We start from the raw sequence: 18,018 nt of genomic DNA, 5'->3' as shown, positions 1-18,018 counted from the left end.
CTGGTATTACGGACCACAGGTGCCGTTAAAAGCGAAAACATGGCGGTTATTTCGCAGAGACCGGTCAATAAGGACCTTTAGGGTCTGCGGCAAAACAACTTTTAATTTCCAACATGTCTGGGATAAAATATCATCTAAAATTCCCGACATCAACGCCTATAAATAATATTTATCGAAACAGTAGACATTTTCAATATGAATCTGTTGTTTTCATGATCCAAATTAAAACAAAACTCATATAAATACTCTCTAAATATAATAATTTAATATTTCCATTTATTGATAATATTATAATATCATCAATACATTAACATTAATTATCTACACTCTTCATACAATATGTAAACTTCATCAATACTCATGAAATCGTTCTAAAAAAACCACACGCACCCTTGCGTAAAGTATTTATAAGTACACGTTCAGTTAGGTGAGGGGTGAAACCAACAGAATTGCCCCGGGAAATCGAGAAGCAATCATCGTAACAATCAAACGCGCTAACGTTCAATCATTGACCGCGGGCTAAGTGTATTGCTTTCACGACCATTCATAGAAAAATAGCCCCTAAACGCTATGACCGACCCAATTTCGATTGTGTTTGATCCCTTTCTCTTGCTTTCAGGTGCGGTTTCTCCGGGTAAGCGAACGCTCATTGTGAAATAGGATATTTTATTGGTACAAGTGATTGACGTTGCTTTTTTATAGTTCCAGCCCCCTATGACAACCTGGTGTATATCGGTGAGCTTTGCCGCGTTACAAATTGGATGAGTAATGTTGTTTTAATAGCTGTGTAAACAACATCGAATCTGATTAAAAATTTACGTCTTTCAGAGCCGAAATGTCGTTATCGAATGCCGAATCAGCCATTCGTTGTAGATTGCAACGTGTGTTCTTGTCAGCCAGTTTTTAATTACGTGATCGCTCGCTGCACTCCCGTACCAAACTGCGGTATTTATTTTAACTAGTTATTTACTTTACTGTTTCATTGATTTTTCGATATGTTGAACATTTCATTTTTTATATCGCATTTCAAAAATACGTTTACAATGCAAATGATTGTAGGCTTGATTTTTTTTTGCAATAAGGTTACAAACTGTAACTTAGACAAACAAGTCAGTTTAACCAAATTTACATATCAAACGAAGTATTTATGTCCATAAAATGTATCTAATACATTATTTACTTTCAGATGTGCCATTGATCCAACCTTATGGATCATATGGTAGCGCCGAAGCAAGTGCCAGCGCTCTGGCCAATGCATACGGTTTTGGTCAATCCTCGGCATTTGCACAAGCTGAAACCGAAGCATCTGCATTTGCTAACGCAGCTTCTTCTGAAGCTGTCGCTATAGCGGATGCACTATCACAGTTAAACCCCAATCTAGCAAACCCACAATTTCTAGAAGGTCTAAGCAGTACCACAAATCAATATCCCTTTGGAGTAGTATTCCCAGGAAGTAGTACCGCTTCAGCTGAATCTACAGCTAACGCTCAATCTAGCTTAATGAATATTTCTCCATTTACTAATGGGTATCCTTATTATGGTGACACATCAGGATTAGTTCAGCCTCAAAGTCCAGCACTTACAGTTCCCAATTATACTCCAACATTACCTACTGTCACTCAAAGCCCCTATACAATGCCAGGGTCCTATAGTTCTGCTGAAGCAATAGCTAATTCCCAAGCTAGTTCTTATTTCCCAGGAATTTATGGTAACTATCCCTTGTACCCTGGATTAACTGGTCTAGGACAAAACGCGCAAGCACAGTCTAATGCGATAGCGGGATCACAACTATTTTCTGGGTTAGCCCAAAACGCGCAGGCACAGTCTAATGCTTTTGCTGGATCACAACTATATCCTGGGTTAGGCCAAAATGCACAGGCACAAACTAGTGCGATTGCAGCGACACAGTTATACCCATCGCTATACCAGTATCAGCTTGGCAAAGTTACAGGTTTGTATCAGCCTGGAATAGCTGGATGGGACAATTCTGCACTACTGGGACAATTGGGAGGTGGCGCAAGTAAGTTAGAGTTTTGAATTCTTTACATTTAATATAAATTATACATCTAATGATTTATTTTCGAGACAAGAAGAGTTACGTATTATTTTCAAAACAGGAATCCGTGTATTAAACTAAACATTTTTGTCTGTAATCGTGCTGGAATGATAAATCATGCGTATCAGCTGCATAACATACATAACTAACCAACAGAATCCACGAACATATTAAATATGTACCCCATTTTTAATCATCTCTCCCATTCCGGGAACACGTGTAAGTGAGTAAATCGCATAACGCAAGTCGACGCCGAAATTCCATTAACTGAATATATTTGACGGGTGTTATTTACGAAACGAAACAAAACATTTGCACAGACGCTACGAGACATCGCGTGATAGTGAATGAAATGTACACAGTGTATACCTTGTTAGGAATGGTTAAACATTGCTACTTGTGGTCATTTCTTGATTTGAATAGTTTGAACAGACATACGATGGAATTTCGATGTACGAAGAAGTGAAGGCTGTATTAAAAAAAGAATTTACATTATAAAGAATAAGTGAATAATTTTCCATCATATTAAGTGAGCATTATAAATAGAATCAAGGACTTATAAAAATATCTGCGTAGAGGTGCACAAAAGGTTATTCATACACTTGCTCATAAAGTGAACATTGATGAGAACTCTACTCAGTATCATATTCCATCTTGAAGTAGGTTTTAAGGATCTACATTTATATGGAGGTTATTCTCTAACCTTAATGAAAAAGCGAGCAAACAGCATGACAATAGGTTCCATTATATGAAAAATGATTAACTTATTTGGTAATCAACTCAACGACCTACTATACTGAAAATAAAATGTAAGATTCTGGTCAAAAAATGGGCATATAATACTGGATGTAAGATTTCGTTAAAAAAATGAGGTAATAGAAAAACCGCACTAACAATATCGCTTTTCAATTTATACGTGCAAGGAATGTTCTGGAAATCTCTGAAAGGGCGACCAATACAATAACCTTATTCTTTAGGTGCCCAAAGCCTGGCGCAAGTTTCAACGGCATCCGGTCGACCGTTGATCCGTTCTGGTAAGTCCTTAAGTACAGTTTCGTGTTAAAATCACAACTCAAGATCACGACACAGGCATTCTTTGATAAAAATAACCAAGTTCCATATAATTTTTGAGTGAATGCCCTGCGGTGCAAAGTTTTTGGGTATAAATTAAAAAATATAACAGATGGCGGATCTCATGCAAATTCTGTTTAATCAAACTTCTTAAGTCCCACAGGTTTTGCTTGTTTCGAATTCCTATGGATGCCCATCTGTTTGTTTGTAACTAGAGTTGTGCCTTTACTCGTATTTGTACGTGTACATATTATGTTTGTGTGAAGTGTATGTGTGGCATGCATGCATGGATAGATTTAAAAATGTGTTTTGTAAAAATAAGGAATTCGTATCTGAATTATTTTCTCTTACCCAAAAAAATACCATAAAAATTATGGATAATTTCTTTGAAACTATATAGGTTAACTATAATATTATAGCCATTTTTTCTGGTTTCTATATAATCTAACATAATGTTATATATAATCCCAAACCACAAAGTAATTATTATCTTTAATATAAGAAGCTTGCATTATTATTTATGTACGCAATATTTTCTCATTACTCAGAATAGAAGCTAATATTATTCAATTTAACCAATATCCTAAAGGTTCCAAATCTCGTTATTGTCCGAGCCTTGTTTGAGAATCCTTTGCTTTGAAAATATTGTATACGAACACTATTAGAAAATTCTTATACATTGTTGTATAAATAAAAATAAAGCTCTTGAATCTATTTAACTATTTAAAGCATGGAGAAGGTACATAAATATGCGGTAATGTGCTAACTCTCAAACATATCAATCTAACTAGAATCTGACCAGCCGTTTCATATACAGAAGAATATTAACATAGAAATAACGTTGAACAGGTCCCGGTCTCTGCAAGTACAGTGGTGACAAGTACCACCACAACTGCCAAGCCTGCTTCTGCTTCAAGGATAGGGGTGGAAGTCTGTTCACCCTTTGCTTGGGAAATCCTTGCGCATAACTCCTATTGATTTGAGGTATGTTTTTAATCATATTTGCAAGTTCTATATGAAACAATCTTATTTGGACTTTGGAACATTATTACGTGTAATATTCTTTCAGTTTCATTTTCTATAAGATTTCAGGTTACATTATAATAGATAAGATAAAAACTTGATAGGTTCTAAAGTAAACAATGTCCGAAAATTAAATCTAAGCGAGTTACAGTTTAATATAAACTAAAAAAACTTAAAGATTAATAATAAATACGAAGACAATCTCATTTTTATTGAACTTTATTCTTCATGCTTTGCTCTAGTAGACTTTATAATTTCCGTTATTATTATACAGGAAGTTCTTCCAATCCTTATTCCAATCAAATTGTATTGCGAGAAAATATTAAAAGCTAATTTATTTTTATTTCAGATTCAAACGACAACAACAAGCAATGACAACGGATTCGATTATTTAATAATTTTTTATATTACCTTATTTAAGTAGCAAGTTAAGGCAAAGCACGTATCGATTTTAATAAATACCTACCAGGCGTTATGGTTTTTCATTTCCCTTTTCTTTGCCTGTCTTTTTAACATTTTAAGATAAATATATAATTATTATGATAATGTGTATTATACATACGACATGTAAAAATACTTAATTATACTATGTACGTAGAAGTATCTACATCTAAATCAAACTGTAATCTAATAAATTAAAGTATATTGGTATTTAGACTACAGGCCCATGTTGAAAAATTTATGGGTCATTTGAACCACCAGGTTACCTATCTAGAACGATATAAGAGCATAAAATAATAAGATTCAGCACTATGCCGTCACTTGTAAGCTGTCCAACTGAGTGCAGATGAGAATTCGAACGTACAGGTAGAGATTTTTTCCCCTTGTCTCCGTGATTTTTGTACGGCGTTGCGGAATAATGGATTAAAAGCAGTATAGAAATAGTATGGTAGTTCAAATGACCCATAAATTTTTCAACATGGGCCTGTGGTCCATGTTTGTAATAATCTCGTTAAAAAAATATTGCACTAACAAAAAGAGCTATTTTATACTTTTATTTCGATAAAATACAGGCAAAGCCAGGATGAGTATTGAGTAGATCTAGATGTTTAAGTTTAAATTCTGAGTTCTGGCAGCGCCAGTGAAACTTGGTACAACTTCTGCAATATGGTAGACCGCGTAATGAGCAGTTTTGATACTAACCCGAGAGATACAACTCTGTTCGCAGAGGAAAGGAAAAGATTTATAGATTTTATCTAGGTCAAAAAGATGTTCGAACGTTATTGTACCGACATTATATACTATAGATCTAGTCAAATAGCATTCTCTTTTATCCATAGCCGTATTCTAGACATGTTTTATCTCAAGTCATTTAACACAAAATATCAGCTTTACAAATTGTCATAGAAATCCACGAATAAAAATATTCAAATAAGCGCGATAACAGCATTCAAATATCGAGTACAAAATGTTACATTCTAAAACATATTTCATAAAGTATGTACTAAAATATATTTGCATTGGAAGACCTTGTAATATTTCAAATAGCTATAAACCGATATTGCATATATATGTTCAGTATTAAATTTTGCATTACGTAAAAATGTAATGGAGCGCCGAGCGTTTGTTGTATGGAATTTCATATTATTTTCAATTGACGGTATTGTATTTTTCATATTACATTTTCAAGTATGCATAATATTCTTTAATCTAAAACTTGTATTTCGTAACATTATTGCATTTTCCAGTGGCGAAATGTAAGACAATATTTTAAACTTATTAAATACAAAGGTTTGTTTGTAGCAAAGTTAAATAATAAACCATCTAAGGGCTGATTTTTCAATCCTTGGTTAAAACTAATTCGTCGAATAATGTATAAAACTACCATTTTAAAAACGTATTCTAATTGCCCGTATTTGACAGTTTACGTGACATTTTAATATTATCGTGTAATACTTTATTGGACGGATAAGTTTTATCCAAGCATTGAAAAATCGGCCCTAAATCATATAAAATCCAAGCACATAGCTGGTTACTTTTAATGTATCCAAATTTCAGTTAATCGCATGTACAAACAAAAACGTCAAAGCTAGTTTCCTCGTACGCTAATAAACGAGTCCTCAAACTATATTTTCAGATAACAAAATTTCCCAATAGACCACCGGATTATTTACAAACTAGAATATTTCAGGAGTCACTGTATCACAGTTATATTGCATTCTCTGGGGAAATCAGTTTTAATTGCTGTATATTTTTTGTGATCCGATTGCTTGATTTTATCGTATTAAGAACTCATTTATTGATCTCTAAGGTTATTACGTTCTGATTGGCTTGCTATATTAAAAATAAAATTAGATACTGATTTGATATATTATTATATCGTAAATAATAATCTAAACCTACACCGATTATCTTGACTTTGACTTTAGAAAGACAACATATCTAATTGAAAAGCCCTTTTCTACATCTTACTAAGATCATAATATATAAAATTACAATATAAACGTGACGCGATTTTAAAAGAGCAAATACAGTTTGTTTTCAGTTCTTCTCTCTAGGTTTATTCTGCTTTCTGAACCGGTGGTAAATGGTAAAACTATGTTATGACGATAAAAAGTGTTTCTAGAAATCTTTTTTTAGTAAATTAATGTCACTTCCAGCCTATTATTCCTTCCGTTCAAACACCATTGAACATTAAAACCTTTCATACTTCAGTTAAAGCCATTCTTCCGTTCAATAAACATCTTTCAGTCAGAAGCCAGCTAACCCCATCACTATTCGATGATACCAACCGAGAGCATATAAACCTGGCTGCATACGGTGATGCTGAACACAGGGGTCAGAACTGGTACGCGTATGAGAGCCAGAACTCTGGGGAAAGTGGCAGCTATCAGAGGTCCAGCGCTGATATTCAAGACAGGTCTGTGTAACACTATGTATTTATTTATTTATTAACTATAAGGTAGCTTACTTATATTTTAGGCTTATAAAAACGTTACATATCATGTCTAAAATTGTGGCTACCATGATTACCATAAAGCTTACAATAAGATGGATAAAGAATTCGAGTCTACGCAGCGATTAACAAACATATTAATATCCATTGAAAATTGCATATTTCTTGTTCTATTCAATAAAGTTACTGACTTCTTACCAACGCATTTAAATTCCTATACTCCACGCGATGTCTTCTATTTCTTTACTATTAATAATATAGTATCCGACAGCGATAAAACATTCTGTATATTAATATTCAGTAGCGATTTTCAGTTCACTCTCGTCTGGATCTGGAAGTGTCTCTTCAAGTTTATCTTCCGAAGCATCCTCCATTGAAACTAAAGAAAGACGTAGAGCGTAAGTTTTCCTTTAATTGTTCATTTATGAACCTGTTAATGTATAATTTCTTATTAAAATATAAGTCAATATAATACCTCCATTGTTAGCATTGCTATTTGTTATCAGTGTCATGTATATTTGAGACGTGAAAATCAGATCCATTGTGTTATTGTTGTGTTCTTCATTAACTGATATTAAATATTAATAAAACCTTGTCCTTCAAGATGAAAACTATCAATTTCTTAGAGTTGCTTTATTTTAAATTATTACAAACGTTCATTACTCCTAAAATTCAACTGCAAAGGTTAAATGTTATATTCATAATTACGTGAAGATCTATCGTAAAGGTAAACTTTGATAAAAAAAACATTAAGGAATAAGTGAGGAAAAGTTAGTATATAATTTATTCCTTAAGAAAATAAGTATGTAATTTCAGGACTAAAACCTATCGCCAATGCACACCATGCCCCCAGGATATGATGAAGAAATACACTAACTTCGGTATAAAGTGGATCTGTGCGGCTTATCAACGCGCCAGACGATCGTTCAAGAGCGAATGTATGATGCGGTACAGAAACTGTCAGGATGGAACCAGTAATTATTCACATATCTATACTAATATTATAAAGCTGAAGAGTTTGTTTGTTTGTTTGAACGCGCTAATCTCAAAAACTACTTGTCCGATTTGAAAAATTCTTTGGGATCAGATAGCCCGTTCATCGAGGAAGGCTATCATCACGCTTAAGACCAACAGGAGCGGAGCCATGCGGGTGAAACCGCGGAGCGCAGCTAGTTATAAAATAAAGTCGAAGTTACTGCACCGATTTTTATTCAATGCATAGCGTGGTTCTCAAGGAAGGTTTTAGTATATAATTTGTTAAGTTTTAGACAACGCGAGTAAAGCCGTAGGCGGAAAGCTAGTTGAAACGTAATGCCTTTTGAATAAGATTTTATATTTTGTATTTTAGTATCATTTACTACGAATTAAAAGGCCACCACGTTTTAAATCAAAATTACTTAAAATTAAGAACGAATTTTTGTTTCGTTTCTTACACGAGTTCTAATTAAATTATTTATTTTTCAGTGTTTGTGAAAATATCAGACAAGCGATGCAGGAACAGCACATATCACGGGAGACATTGGTTCTATATTTATAGAGTTTAAATAAAGTTTTAAGAAAAGCATTTTTTATTTATCTTCTGCATAATAACTGTGATATTGTTATAAATTTATAAAGAATAGAAAAAATTCGATTACGAGGTGGGACTCGAACCCGCATCCTTTCGCGCCATTCCGGGGCGGATGCCTGATGACCAACTCGGCCACTCGTGACCCACCAGAGCGATCGAATTTATTCTATTCTTTCAGTTTTATGTGTCTAAGGTACACACCGCGCGCCATCTATTGAGATGATTATCAACCATCTCAACCAATTCTTAATCAAATCTCAATACTGTGATATTGTTTTCAGGAATTTCTTTTAGTATTTACAAAAAAACTTCTAACTTAAATATCTTTCAGACCATGGGGACTTTATTTTTCCCTGTTAAATAACTTTGATCAAACAAAATATATGTCCTACTTTAGTTTTGTTCTAAACTAATTTCAACTATAACTACTTTTATATTAGCACTAGCGGTCCGCCCCGGCTTCGCCCGTGGTACATAATATTTACGTTTTCTCTACATAAGAACCATCCTCGTACTTCAAGGAATATAATAAAAAAGAATTATCGAAATCGGTTCAGCCGTTCTCGAGTTATGCGCTTACCAACACATTTTGCGATTCATTTTTATATATAAGATTACAAGCTTTTATTTAACTTTATATCTGTTCAGTTAAACATTTACGAACCGTTTAATGTAGGTACATACATATAGATTCTGAATATAATAATATATATGAATGAATGGTGTATGTGTTTTTTAATAATATGCTTTCCCGCTGTTTCGCCCGAGTCAAATAAAAAACCGCATGCTTCCCGTTTCCGTGGGATTTCCGGGATAGTACTAAAACCAAATTTCATCTAAATTGGTTTAGTGGTTAAAGCGTGCAGAGGAGACAAACAGACCGACAGGGCTACTTTCGCCTTTATAATATCAGTTAGGATAAGTAACAGCATTTAATGTAACATGTCTTGTAAATATAACAAACGTTGTTAATATATACTTAAAATAACATTCAATAAATTTGAAGATATGAACAGACTGGTTAAACTACCCCTTAAACTAACACAGCTTCACTTATTAATTATTGGCTTTTCGAAGATTACGCAATATAATATAATGTATTAAGTAAAACGGGTCAAATATATTTGATAAATAGCAACCCGTGTTAATGCTTTGTATTTATTAAGCACCATGTGTAGGTAATGGTGATATTACGGGATTAAATTGAAATCCTTTGTTTAGGCTGTTCGTAATTAAACAAGGACGATTAATTTGACGCCATTATTTTTGGCACTTTGCTGATGGGAACATTTTAAAACCTGTTTTTGTGACACGATTAACGAATTATTGAATTTTTGGTGAAATATATTTCATTAAAATTGGAAGAATTTATTTGTTTTAACGTTATCCGTTTTATTATAAGGGTCTGGCTGTTAATTAGAGATGTTTCAGGTGTGGTAAGCAAATTTTCTGAAGAATCATGTCCCCAATAGTACCCGATGTACATAAATTTACTTATACGTTAAGTTAAAGAATATAACTACATTTTTTATGACTCTACATATTTAACAATTAGGGCTGATTTTTCAATCCTTGGTTAAAACTTATCGAATAACGTATTAAACTACCATTTCAAAAATGTATACTAATGGTCCGTATATGACAGTTTACAGGTGACATTTTGAAATGTTCGTGTAATACTTTATTGGACGGATAAATTTTAACCAAGGATTGAAAAATCGGCCCTTATTAAACTAACCAATATTTAAACTTTTATCTAAGATACTAATAACCGAATAGGCATTTTGACTTGTTTCCATATAAATGAAATCAAACATGCATGAAGCATAAACACAGGCCTCAATAAACAGAATTGGCAGCGAGTACCAATAAAATCGCGTTGGAAGTGTTTCTCAAAATAATATATTTTCCATCGATAACACTTTATGGAGCGAATTTATGGATTTTTCATACATTTTAAGGGCTTTAAGTGAATCGAAAAATATGCGGCTGTGCGCTGAGATAGGCGTTTTAATAATTCTCGGTACGATATGTTGTATATTTTGAATTCGTGTTTTGTTTTGTTGAGGATTATCCTAATAAATGTTAGTTTAGTAGCGCTGCTATCTAGGTTTATTTTAACACGGTTGTTAAGTTCTTAAATTTACCTAACTTTATATTATTTAGTACAACATTTACATTAAATATGATTTTAAAACTTTTGTTTTAAAGAGTGAATTTTAAAATCAACGTAAACGTTGTAATAAAATTAAAATTTTCAGTCCACCTCACAAATTCCCTACAAGATAATACTACAATAAAAGAGATTGAAAACGATATCAAAGAGGAAGAAATAATAGAAACAAGAAGAAGGATAAAAGACAAAAGAAAGGATAGATCAACTTCCTCTTCTTCAGGGCATCGACTTTCTGGTAATTCATGTTTTAATAATATAAATACTTAAGTTTCATACTTAAGTAATATATTAATACTGGTATCTGTAATATATTTTCATATCAAATTCAATACCTTAACTGTTTATTTTTTACTGTTTAGTAAAATTGTAAAATCATATCGACAACATTCCTGCGACACAATTTTATTTATATGCAATACAATCATTCTAATTCGATATTCTTTATCTTATTTTCGGTTTAAATTCAAGTGATCAAAAAGTTATCTCTACTCACAATTCAGATTTCATACTGAAGTCAAATCTCAAGCAAACATCAAACGAATTCAGTATTCTCACTCAGACAAACCTCTTTGGTCAATAAAACTTTGCATTGAAATTTGAAAGCTCAAAGCTTTAGCTAACTAGACGTTCTTGATTCTGCACGTTTTTGTATTATATTCGCAGCACGTGGTCAGGTGTCATAGTTAAGTACAGTCTTGGCTGAATGGATATTGTCATTTAATTCTTGAGATTAAACCTTATTTATATGACCATTAGAATAATATTTATTTACTAGTACCATTGATCAAAATGTATTAGTTACAACAGAATATTATGAGTATTAAACTATACCTACTGCTTGTTTGTAAGTAATTATGAAAAGGTTCCTTTATGTAGAGTTATAAATAAATAAATACGTGATATCATTACATTACGTACCTACAAGTAGGTATATTGAAGCAAAACTGTCCAATTATCAAAATTGGCTTATGGGATCAAGATTACAAATGAATTAACATTATTATTGGTTTTAGCAGCAGACAGTAGGGATGATGTCGACGACAGTTTAGAGTTACTGTCATCTTCCGATGTATCTACAGAGGAGAAGAAACATCCAAAATCTTCCGTGGAAAGGAGAGGATGGTAACATTTAATTTATTCATATTATTGTACTAACCTATGCACGTTGTTTTCTATATTTTTATTATAGAAGAAAAATAGCACTAAATAAAGCTAAATAATTATAGTTTTGTCATAGATAATAATATAATACTATGCTGTATTGTCACAGATTAGATACTAGGTATTGTGAAGTAGAAATTTTCTAATGTATAATATGAACTTTGAAGCTTTGCAGAAATTAACTGAAATAACGTAAAAGTCTATTCATTCCTACATATTTTTACTTCCAAAAAGTTTTACGTCAATGTTCTAACCGGAAAATCCAATATTTTTTTTTTAAAGTCCATTATCCTTCACAACAAATTTGCCTATTGAATCATACATAACACATTAAAAAATAACAATATTTCAAGGAGAAAATGGCACCGAAAATGTCCCACATGCCCCGAGGACATGGTCAAGAAATGGAACGACCCCTCCATAATGTGGATCTGTGGAGGGTACCAGCGTGCCAGGCGGTCCTTTAAGAGTACCTGCATGATGCATTATAGGAACTGCCAGGATGGGACAAGTATGAATCCTACTAATATTATAATCGCGAAAGTTTGTGAGAATGGATGTATGTTTGTTACACTTTCACGAGAAAACTAGTGGACAGCTGATTTTGACGAAACAGTAATGTAGGTCATTTGTAGATACGTCATAATAAAACGTTAGACCGTACGGACATATGATATAGACCGGACTCTCAGTGGAGTTTCGTTTGCAAAAATAGCGGACCTAAATCTGACTTCTGATATATATTGTATAGATCCCAGACATCCTATAGACAGATGTTGCCAACCAGTTTTGTGGTCCCCCTCTCCCCACCCCGGTAATTAAATATGGCATACAACGAAAAAAATAAAAATTTCCAAAACATGCCGTGTAGGGTATCAAATGAAAGAGCTTATTGAGTAGATCACGAATATATAGCATACTATAACATTTCTTACACTTTCTCTAAGATTTTTTAGAAAATTTACGAAAATGCTCCATTTTTGAGTTAACTTTAAACCACTATAGATTGAAAACTCATGAATATATTTTTTAAACTATTATTTTAAATAATTAACAATGAAAGAAGTGAAGATCCAAAACCAAAGAGTGGATATATATTCGAGTATATTTTTAGAATTTAATCAACTCTAAAATTACATAAACAAACTGATTCTAAGAAATAATTATTCCTTAATTTTCCTACGTACTTTCAGCGGTTATATTTATAACCACTTAATCATGTTTATAAATAAAAGTAGGCTCAATTACACACTTTAAAATAAATAAATTTTAAAAACATTAGATCGTGTTGTTAGATTGTAGCCCGCATTTAGTTAACACATCAAAATGTTTATAAATTGCTACAACACAAAACATTTGGATGTACTACCGCTCTATCTCAACTAGATAATTATACACATTTACAATTATTGGTTAATTTATAAAAATAAATGAACGTAATAAACGAGAGCGAACTAAACGGGAACTCGGCGGCAAATGCGAGTAACTACATTCTTGCAAATAAATATAATTTGAATTTAAAAAGTATTTCTATAGCTTATATATATTGTGCTTATATTGTATGTATAATACAATTAAACATATTTATTAAGTTTAATAAAAATCTGCTCAAAAATAAATAATATGGTAGACTATTTTATAGTTTACAGAGAAGATAGACTATGATGACTCTCATTGTTGAAATAATAAAAAAGTCGTTATCGCGTAAACACGTAAAGAATTCCATTCATCTTTATTTTTATAATCTTATAATATAAAAATGAATCGCAAAATGTGTTGGTAAGCGCATAACTCGAGAACGGGTGGACCGATTTGGATAATTCTTTTTTTATTATATTCCTTGAAGTACAAGGATGGTTCTTATGTAGAGAAAACGTAAACATGTACCACGGGCGAAGCCGGGGTGGACCGCTAGTTTAATATAATAATAGGCATTTAATTTCCAGTGTTCGTCAAGATCCACGACAACAGATGCGCCAACAGTACCCGGGAGATGCCACATGGTCTGCACTTCTTCTACGATTACAAAGTCGCTTCCAAGTCTTCCAAAACCGAGGATTCCACGCTTGAAGATAGCTCTAGTTCTATTTGAGATTTATATTAAAAAGTGTATTGTGTTCTTGCGTTTTATTTTATACCTGACTATGAGATTATATACCTAAAAGAGATATTATTATAGAACGTTATGTAGGTATTATTGTCTTGTTTGATTTAAACGTGAATATGTGAACCTGACTATGCCAAAGGGAATTGTTTTTCATGTAAGCGTGATGGAATTTTGACTGAGAGGTTCCATTGGATTCGTCTGATTTGAAGAGAGACTGGCTGTCACGGATTTCAATATTTTTATCAACTACTAGCGGTCCGCCCCAGCTTCGCCCGTGGTAAATGTTTACGTTTTCTCTTCATAAGAACAATCCTCGTACTTCGAGGAATATTATAAAAAAATAACTATCGAAATCGGCCCAGCCGTTCGCGCGTGATGCCGTGACAAGGGTAATAAGGATTCATTTTTATATACAGAGATTAAATCTTAATATTATGACACCTTACTCATTCTACCATCATACATAACCAATAACCATATAAAATAATTAAACACTAGCTGTGCCCCGCGGTTTTACCCGCATTGCTCCGCTCTTGTTGGTTTTAGCGTGATGATAACACTATAATATAGCCTATAGGCTATAGCATAATAGCCTTCCTCGATAAATAGGCTATCTAACACCGAAGAGTTTACAAATAAGACCAGTAGTTCCTGAGATTGGCGCGTTCAAACAAATTTTTCAGCTTTATAACATTAAGCTATACTTAATTTATATTATGTGTTCAATGTTTATAGTGCTCAAAGGATTTTTTCACCTAGAACAAAACCCGGGATGCGAAGCGAGTAGTGTCTTTGTAAAAATTGCACTAAAATGTCAATTAAACAGAGTGTTATGGAGGATCTCATTACACTCCCATCAGACGCACCTGGTATTAACGGAATGCAAAAGCACTTGTAACACTGATGCATTTTACCTGTACAATGCTGAAAGTACTATGGGTTCTGTAGGTATGGATAGACAATTTTTTATTAAGTGTGAAACAGTGTTTGTTAAAAATGTGGTGAATTGATGTCATTTTAGAGGTACTGTAATGTTTTAGAGGCATTACTACAAGAAACAAACAACCTCCTCCTTTTTTTAAGTCGGTTAATAAGTAGTACTTAACTCAAATTAAAACTCTTTTTTTGTCAGTCACAAAATCAAAATGAAGAATGAATGAATGAATAATTCTTAATTGCACACAAAAATACAGGATTATGAATCCAAATTCCGTTCTGATTATTTATCATTAGGTACCTACAACATCAACAATTTCTTAAAGATCATTCTAAAAATCAAAACATAGTCTACAATTAATAAAACATAAAAGGTACACAAAAAATTTACAGTTCACTTCACATACAAAACTATCATCTGTCTCACAATTATATTTCTGTGTAAACGTCCCAAAATTTCAATGGCAGGTACCCTAAAACTGTCTCAAACGAAAACCTCCTCTAATCCCTCCGCATAAAGCGCATAATCCCCCTTAACGATGTCACTGAAAAACAAACAAAAAGCTCCTTTATCACCTTGTAATAAGGTTGTATAAAACGTTTTGGAGCCATCATTGTACTGTATGACAAATTACTAGCTCTCGCACGATTAATGGATGTGTAGCAAAGATTTACCGCGGGGACGTTTGTGACGTCACAATTCAATGAACAAAGAAATATAAAGGCTTGTAAAATTCTAGCCGTGTACCAATTTGTCGTTTGGGTTAGAAAATTATTTATTTAGGTAAGTATAGTGATAAAAATAATTCTCAATTATTTGAATTAATTGTCGTATGTTTAAAATTAAGTAGCCAATTTTAAGAAAGCTTTAAATAACTTTAAAGTACTATGACATTTACAAGCACAAATAAAGCAATCACCAAATAAATTAAATAAAAAAGTCTCAATTTCACAAAAAGTATTGTCACACAATAAAATCCAAGGCATTGAAACTGAATGGACATCCTACAGTTTCCAGTCGTTACAGACCCGCATAGTCTTTGAAGCGACTAATAATAATTGTATCGATGTAAAGCAGACATGTTGTTTGTGTCGATGCCTTTATTATGGTAACATTTCAGGTCTTTGATAAAGGATACACTTTATTTTAACTTATATAGGGTTCTTTTGTTTAATATACACCTTATGAGGGTACAATTTAAGGGTACAATAATTGTAGAATATTTTTTTTATTAAACAGTCCTTCACATAGAGATATAGCTCATGGTATTCTAACACGACTGTACCAGATGTATGTTGTGATGGTTTCAAGAAATTGACTATCACTTGTTCATAAATAATAACGTCCACAACGGCTGCATTCATTTTAATGCTATTTACTAGCTTATAAATTACATAAAAAAGATGTAGAGATTGCTCAGCTTAAAAAAAATGAAGATTTCTCTGATCTATCCCAACAAAAAGCAGGTCAAAGTCGCGGTTCTAGGTAGTAATATGTAAATCTATAGTCAATTACAATTCACGTGATGTGCCGTCAACGGAACCAATATAAGATAGGCGAAGGCTTTGACGCGAAATCAGCTGGAAAATTGAATCTTTTCCGTCTTGTATGGATAGTGTAGCGTACACTAGTTGTTTCATGTGGCTTTGCTCGTGTTTCTTTTCATTAATAAATTTCTCTTTCAAGGTTCTGAAACTATTTTAATTAAATTAACACATTTCATATGTTACATTTGGTCTTAACAACTTTACTAAAAGCATTGGAAGATAAATGTTTGTTTGGATGTAAGACATATTTTAACATACTCGTAACATGAACTTATATTATTAAAAAAGCGAAAATTTATAAGAATGTATGGATGTAAGTTTGTTAAGTACTCTTTCACGCAAAAATGTGTATGTGTATCAAGCAATTAGCGTATAGCAATCATAATAATATTAATTTATTAAAAACAATACACTAAGGTATGGCAAAGGCCTAAAAAACCTCCTAATTTGGGGTGTAATCAACACACCCCTGCGGTAACACCCCGCACCCCGCGCCCCGCAGCCTCTGTCCACACCTCAACCACATTAGGTTTCAAAGCTTTCAACATATCTTGTTAGTTAAGCATTCGTTATTTTTAAAGCAATAAAAATACCAAGATGATAATGTTCATGCAGCATGGAATAAAAGCTACGAAACGTTTTAATCTTGAAATAAATTTAGAAATTTCCTCCAGGAGGGATTAAGAGTGATAGATATTAATTTTAATAACACTAAAGCCATCATGCGATGTGTTGTTCAGTGGGACTTAGAAAAACAGAAAGACAAATATAAATAGTCCTTCCATCTGCATTCAATAATTAGGTATAATTTACATTCTGATTTCGTTATATCCATTGTTCAAGTTCATTCTATGCCCGAACTTCGATTACGAAAAGTTGCGCAAATTACCAACTTACGGTCACTTCCATGTTTGCGGCATCTAGTCCACTAAATCTGTGACACGAGTCTCATCTGATTTTCAATACGCTTTCAATAAACATCCCTTGTCGAGACCGCAATACTCTATACGATTTATCTTGCGAATGCTAATCAAAACTCAACCTTATTCCTTGCCAAAACGTCTCATATTGGCTTGGTATAGATTGGTTCTTTTGCGAATTTTTGAAGAGCTATCCATGGCAGACATATTGTTTCAATTACTGTATCTTAAAATAGATTTATACAACTTACATGGATGTAATATGGTTCGCCTTGTACGAGATTTGATTCTTACCTGTAAAGAAAAACAAAAATTTATTAGAACTGGTTTTTAAATACATAAGTGTATTTCACATGTATTCTATACCTACATAATATGAAAAAAGACACATAAATAAATATTTTAGCAAGTTCTTAGCTCTATTTTTATAAGCGTTACTTCGAAACCAAACATTCTATTTCAATTTAATTTGAACCATATATTTTACAGTCAACATATTATTATGTTATTTTAAAACATTAAAAATTATTCATCCTTTCAGGACCTAAGTACTA

General features: G+C 32.7%; 3 protein-coding genes and 1 long non-coding RNA gene across 7 annotated transcripts in view; 3 read left to right on the top strand and 1 right to left on the bottom strand.

Annotated features, from left to right (window-relative positions):
* The window catches only part of Dys (Dystrophin), a 433,719-nt gene that overhangs the window by 183,333 nt on the left and 232,368 nt on the right, over positions 1-18,018 (bottom strand). The window lies entirely within an intron of this gene.
* LOC149479193 (uncharacterized) lies at positions 1,934-4,623 on the top strand. Its single transcript, XR_016317251.1, has 4 exons — positions 1,934-2,020; positions 3,034-3,090; positions 3,977-4,111; positions 4,500-4,623. It is a non-coding gene; the product is annotated as an uncharacterized LOC149479193 (long non-coding RNA).
* On the top strand, positions 5,699-8,590 carry LOC149479192 (uncharacterized). The gene is made up of 5 exons (XM_089707889.1): positions 5,699-5,750; positions 6,842-7,010; positions 7,361-7,444; positions 7,863-8,020; positions 8,511-8,590. The coding sequence occupies exons 1-5, from the start codon at positions 5,699-5,701 to the stop codon at positions 8,588-8,590; spliced, it is 543 nt and encodes a 180-aa protein (XP_089564015.1).
* LOC149479191 (uncharacterized) lies at positions 10,600-14,045 on the top strand. The gene is made up of 5 exons (XM_089708134.1): positions 10,600-10,639; positions 10,878-11,027; positions 11,809-11,914; positions 12,307-12,464; positions 13,900-14,045. Exons 1-5 carry the CDS (start codon positions 10,600-10,602, stop codon positions 14,043-14,045), a joined length of 600 nt encoding a protein of 199 aa, XP_089564260.1.

The sequence above is a fragment of the Colias philodice genome, chromosome 20 (assembly GCF_061535455.1).
Source record: "Colias philodice isolate Cphi_HAF_F1 chromosome 20, ilColPhil1 Martin Lab GWU primary, whole genome shotgun sequence".
In the NCBI taxonomy this organism is placed as follows: domain Eukaryota; kingdom Metazoa; phylum Arthropoda; class Insecta; order Lepidoptera; family Pieridae; genus Colias; species Colias philodice.
The sequence above is the reverse complement of the archived record's forward strand: the minus strand, read 5'-3'. Positions and strand labels throughout refer to the sequence as shown.